This window comes from Nelumbo nucifera, chromosome 5 (assembly GCF_055504915.1).
Source record: "Nelumbo nucifera cultivar China Antique chromosome 5, China Antique-T2T, whole genome shotgun sequence".
NCBI lineage: Eukaryota > Viridiplantae > Streptophyta > Magnoliopsida > Proteales > Nelumbonaceae > Nelumbo > Nelumbo nucifera.
In genome coordinates, this window is record NC_142653.1 from 32,177,471 (window position 1) to 32,183,480 (window position 6,010).

A 6,010-nucleotide genomic window follows, 5' to 3' on the forward strand; every position below is an offset into this window, starting at 1 on the left:
TTTCTGTCTTTCTTTCCTCCCCTCTCTTCTCCACATTCTGATGAACGAAGGAGGATGGCAAATCAGAATCGAATCACTTCATCCGTCACTCCTTGCCTCTTCTTCCATGTTTACTTTTTGCTTTTTTTAGGGTAATTTGCTGGAACTCCTGAAGTTTTTGACCGTTGTTAAAACCTCTCTTGAAGTTTAGTAATTACAATCACCTTACCTGAACTTTTTAATAAAGTTGCAAGTAGACCTCCATAGTAGGGCTGTTCACAAATAAGTTCAAACCAACCAAATCAACCAATCCGGTCCGACCCAAACCAATTTGGTCGGTTTTTCTTCACCACTGGTCGGTTTCAGGTTGAAAAGATGGGTAAATCGATAATTCGGTTCGGTTTCAGCTTTCACACATGAAAACTGAAATCGAACCAAATCGAACTGAGTTATCTATAAATATATTCTTACTGAAATATTATATATAATATGTATATTCTGAAATATATATTTCAGTTTTAAATATATATATATATATTGGTTTTAAATATAAATATTTCTGAAATTATATTTCAGTTTTAAATATATTTCCAGAAAATATATTCTAAAATATTATATATAATATGTATATTTTCGAAATATATATATATATATATATAAAGCTGAAATATATATTTCGGAAATGTATATATTTAAACCAAAACCGACTCAAATCGGCCTAAACCGACCAGGTCGGTTTTGCTTAATAGAGGGTTGGTTTCGGTTTAATTTTTAGGTAACCCGACCAGGTCGGGTCGGTTGAAAAAAAACTAGTAAACCGACCCAACCTGACCTGTGAACAGCCCTACTCCATAGAATTTTTCATAAAAAGCATAAAAATATCCAAAAATACCCATACATTTACTATTGAAGCTGGTTTCTGTGGAAAAAAAAACAATACAACTGTTTTTATCAGTTTCAAAAAAGAGATTGGAAGGATTTGGGGTAGTGATTCATATGAAGAAAAAATTTGAAAAATAAAACATTTTTGTTAAGAGTAACTACATGAGTATTTTGGACATTTTCATGCTTTGTTTTAGAAGATTCTACCATAGGGGGTCTACTTGTAGTTATGTCAAAAAGTTCCGAGAAGGTCATTGCAATTACCAATTAAACTTCAGGGGAGGTTTCAACAACAACTAGAAACTTCAAGTGATGTTTCAGCAATTTACCCATATTAACCTGTAAAAAGATCTTGCAAGTTGCAACCAAACCTAAGGGAGAGATTGGTTAGAGAAGCAAGTCAATCTTCGAGCACTCCACCCTTAACCCACATTGATTATAATGGTCCAAACTCAAGCTCAAGAGCTTTGGGGCATACCCATCCATCAGCAGAAATGCGGTCCAAAGTCCAAACCACCACTTGGTAGCCTTTCTTGTTTGTTAGAGTTCATCTCATCAGTGGGGGCTGAAGCTGCTGCTACCTTTTCTTGATGGCTCTTGCGCTTCGCTAAGGATCTGGCTTTAACATCTGTTATTATTGATGGTGATTCTCAAACTTTCAATTAATATCCTATTGGGGACTTGATTCTCAAACTTTCATAAATATCCTATTGGGGACTTCACAGACAACCAACCCCATTGGAGATTTCATTGTACTTGTACCATAGCTGAACTTGGGAGCTTAACGTCTACCCCTCCAGCATTGTTCGGTTTAGTACTATTTACGCTCATGTTCGTTTTATCATACAACAACCAGAAATTTAATAAAATAACTCAGAATTCTATGCATAGTTTTACATTAATTGTTGTTTGGTGCTAGTTAGTTATCATATAGACAAAATGGTGATAGTGTTGTTTTCATTGCAAGAAATGCCAAAAGGACATTTTCTTCAAATATTGTTCTTACAAAATCCAAGGCATTCAATGTATTCGAAAAACATCTTGAAAATGCTCAACCAAAGAAGAAAAAGTGAGGAAGAGAACAATAGGTTTACATGGCTCTAACATGGTGGAAACGCCATTGAAAAATGACTCTAATACCAAACACCATATCGTAATGCTGCTACTCATCACTTAGCTAAGTTCAGTTCTTTTAAGATACCAAGTAACACTTTGACAACATACTTTGCTTCTCATGTTATTTCTTCTGAACAATGTAACTGATTTTTTATGATGAATGGAATTGCCTTATGACTTAAAAAAATAATATAATGATATTTTCTACTAAAAAATAATATATAATATTTGCATTATTTTAGTTTAATTTATTAATAGTATTTAATATTCATTTTTTGGTAAATATATCCAAATTTGATCACTCTTTAAAAAAAAATCAATTTTGATCAAAACCCCATGGATAATATCCAATTTGAATCTAAATAATAAGAAATTAAAGTTGTCACTTGATATATTTTATTCTCTTTTTTTGGTATTGCATACCACATATTATAGAGTCAATTAAAAAAATCATAAATTATTGTTCTTATTATTTGAATAATAAATAATTAAATAATATAATAATATTATTATTTTAATAATAAATATTATTATGATAAATCATATTTATTAATAATAAAATTATTAAAGTAATATTTTAGTATATTATTTATAAAGTTTTAGTATATTAAGAGTGTGCTACTAATAATAAATAATGAATAAAATGTACAAAAGGAATTTTGGGGATAAATAATAAAAAGGTTGTTAGGTCAAATGTCAAATGTCTGAAAAACAAGAGATATTAAAAGAGTAGTCTAATGTCTGAAGTCTTTTGATTTTAAGACATTAGAAGTTGAAAGCATACCAAAAAAACAAAGCCTAAGTGTTGGACATGGGATCCAATACCAACCCAAGCACTGACTAATTGAATTTTCAATAATAATAAAATAAATGGGGCAACAATAGTCAAGTTATTGATGGATTCAAGTCCACTGGGATCTATTATCCACAAACTATTTCCACATCCTTAGTTTCCTACCTAAAAAACACCACTGCCATGCATTGGGGACATCTTCCCATTCCCATGAATGACACAGAAGATATTCCCAATTTACAGTCATAATGTCCCATGGGTAGGGATGTGGGAATTGAATAACTTGTGAGTAGCAAATCTGAGCCCATTCAATTCACTTGAACACTGGGTCCCTAATTAGAAGTGGTAATTTGTGCTCTTGCATCATGTCAAGATAAGGGTATTTAAATACATAGATATTGATGATGAACACAACATGATTAATTAATAGTACATGTTAATTAGATTTTCAAACATGTATGAACACGATTTATTTATCACATGGGTAACTTGTTAACTCGTTTATTTAAACGGTCATTTTCAATTAACACCACATGACAATATAATCTCGACAACCCATTTAACTCTATCCTAAATAATACATATAATTCAAATTAACATGAAACCAACACGCTATATATATATATATATATATATATATAATGTAGACCATTATCAGCATTTTATCTAAATATAATGTAGACCATTTATATTAAGGGTCCGTTTGGTTAGCAGGAAAAGAGGTCTGGAATAGGAATCGGAATGGGCTATTCCGATTTCAACTGTTTGATTGGGAAGAATCGGAATCTATTTCCATTCCTACTGAATGGCATTCTACTATTTGAGGGAATGGCCATTCCCTGGCCCTCCTTTGGGAATGAAATCCTATTCTGCTGATTTTAATTCTCATTTTCATTCATGTCTGAAACAAACAGACTATGGGAATGGACCATTCTGATTTCAAATCTTGATTCCGATTTTGATTCCGCTTCTGACTGCAAACCAAATGGACCCTAAATGATTTTTTTTTTTTTTTGTTATAAATAGGTCTAGTTAAGTGGGTCAAAAAAAATTGGCACATTCATTAATCATGTTAAACGACTAACGTAAACCCAGACCCTCTAAACTCGTGTCGTGTTCAAATGATGTTTACACATCGCGTGAAATATTGTTTAACCTAGCCCTAACACAGCCTAAATCTTGGGAAGAACTCTTACAGTATTTCAAATCTAACCTTAGTATACCAACCAATTATTACTTTACATGCTTATCTTCCGGATCTGGTTAATGGGACCTAAACAATAACAGTAAGCGACCATCTAATTAACTAATAGTGCCGACTTGTATGTGGTGTAGGAAGTGGTAAAAAGCCGTTGAGCTGCCAACAACTTTTTGAATGCCAACTGAAATGAGAAGGGGTCTCTCCCCCCAGCTTTAGAAAACCTTTACATTCTCTCTACACTCCTGCAATATTTCCAACTCATTAATTCAAAACTCCCCTACTAAATCATATGTGCTCCGTTCCCAAAACTACTTGCTCGAATCCAAGCCCTACTGTGTTGCCTAGCTTCCTCCTTGATACTCCTGTCATAGCTAGGGGGTGGTGAATAACCATGGCCGTCCGAGCCAAGGTCCTGATGATATGGGTCTTCTGTCTAGTGTTGCTCTCCGCCAATCCAGCACAAGGGATTGGTGTGAACTGGGGGATTATCATGTCCCACCCCTTACTTCCAGCCACTGTTGTCCGCATGCTCAAGGACAATGGGATAAAGAAGGTGAAGTTGTTTGATTCAGATTCTTGGACCGTAAATTCCTTGGCAGGGAGCGGTATCCAAGTCATGGTCGCAATACCAAATGATCAGCTTGAACGATTTAGTGATGACTATGATAACGCCAAAGACTGGGTGCATGACAACATTACATCACATCTGTACAAGGGAGGAGTTGATATCAAGTAAATAATTAGCTAGAACTAAACAATTAATTCTGGGTTTGTTTTTTAATTGAGAGCTTGTAATTATTTATATCACACTCTCTCTCTCTCTCTCTCTCTCTCTCTCATGTTCCTGATCAATTTACAGGTATGTTGCGATTGGAAATGAGCCTTTCCTCAAGAGCTACAATGGTAGATTCACCAATCATACTTTCCCAGCATTAAAGAACATCCAGAGAGCCCTGGACGAGGCCGGCCTTGGGGATAAGATCAAAGCTACCACCCCCCTAAATGCAGATGTCTATGACTCTTCAACAGGCACGCCATCGGGTGGGAACTTCCGTAAGGACATAAGGGAGCTCATGATCAAAATAGTCAAGTTCCTCAACGCCAACAATGCGCCCTTTGTCGTCAACATCTATCCATTCCTCAGCCTCTACCAGAACGACGACTTTCCCATGGAGTTTGCTTTCTTTGATAGCGACAGCAGTCCAATCGTCGACAATGGCATCAAGTACACCAACGTCCTTGATGCCAACCACGACACACTTGTCTGGTCGTTGAAGAAGGCCGGCGTTCCCAACCTGAAGATCATCATCGGCGAGATTGGGTGGCCTACCGACGGACACAAGAAAGCCAATGTGCACTACGCAAAGAGGTTCTACGACGGCCTGTTTAAGAAGCTGGCAAGCGACAAGGGCACCCCATTGAGACCCGGGAAAATGGACGTCTACCTGTTCGGTCTTTTCGACGAGAACATGAAGAGCATTTTACCAGGTTTTTTCGAGAGACATTGGGGCATCTTTCGATACGACGGCAAGCCAAAGTTTCCGATGGACTTCTCCGGCCAAGGACACGATAAGCTCCCGGTGGGTGCAAAGGGGGTGCAATACTTGCCGGCACAGTGGTGCATACTGGACAGAAAAATCAAGAACGTGAATCTGGTGCCGGCCAACATGGACTACGCTTGCACCTACGCAGACTGTTCGGCTCTGGTGTATGGAGGGTCGTGTAACGGCATGGACATTTACGGGAACGTATCATATGCATTCAATATGTATTTCCAAATGCAAAACCAGGATGTTCAAGCTTGTGATTTTCAGGGATTGGCGGTTTTAACAACCAAGAATGCCTCTCGAGGGTCTTGTCTCTTCCCGATTGAGATTGTGAGTGCCGGTGAGAGACTTGAATTGAGATCTACGACGACACTGTTTTTGATTTTGATGATTATTATTAGGTTCACATTATTGTAGGAGGAAAAGCAATGGGGATTGAAGAGAAGAAATGTCAGCGATTTTTTAATTTCTTTTCTTTTTATTTTTCTTCTA

The 6,010-nt window shown here is 36.4% G+C and overlaps 1 protein-coding gene across 1 annotated transcript; it reads left to right on the top strand.

Moving 5' to 3' along the window:
* The first annotated feature begins 4,263 nt into the window (after positions 1-4,263).
* On the top strand, positions 4,264-6,010 carry LOC104600162 (glucan endo-1,3-beta-glucosidase 8-like). The gene is made up of 2 exons (XM_010263004.2): positions 4,264-4,703; positions 4,831-6,010. Exons 1-2 carry the CDS (start codon positions 4,363-4,365, stop codon positions 5,933-5,935), a joined length of 1,446 nt encoding a protein of 481 aa, XP_010261306.1. The 5' UTR covers positions 4,264-4,362; the 3' UTR covers positions 5,936-6,010.

Bases quoted from the DNA above. Each gene is read 5' to 3' on its own strand.
- LOC104600162 (XM_010263004.2), top strand. From the start codon at position 4,363: ATGGCCGTCCGAGCCAAGGTCCTGATGATATGGGTCTTCTGTCTAGTG. The intron at 4,704-4,830 runs GTAAATAATTAG...ATCAATTTACAG, and splicing joins AAGGGAGGAGTTGATATCAA to GTATGTTGCGATTGGAAATG.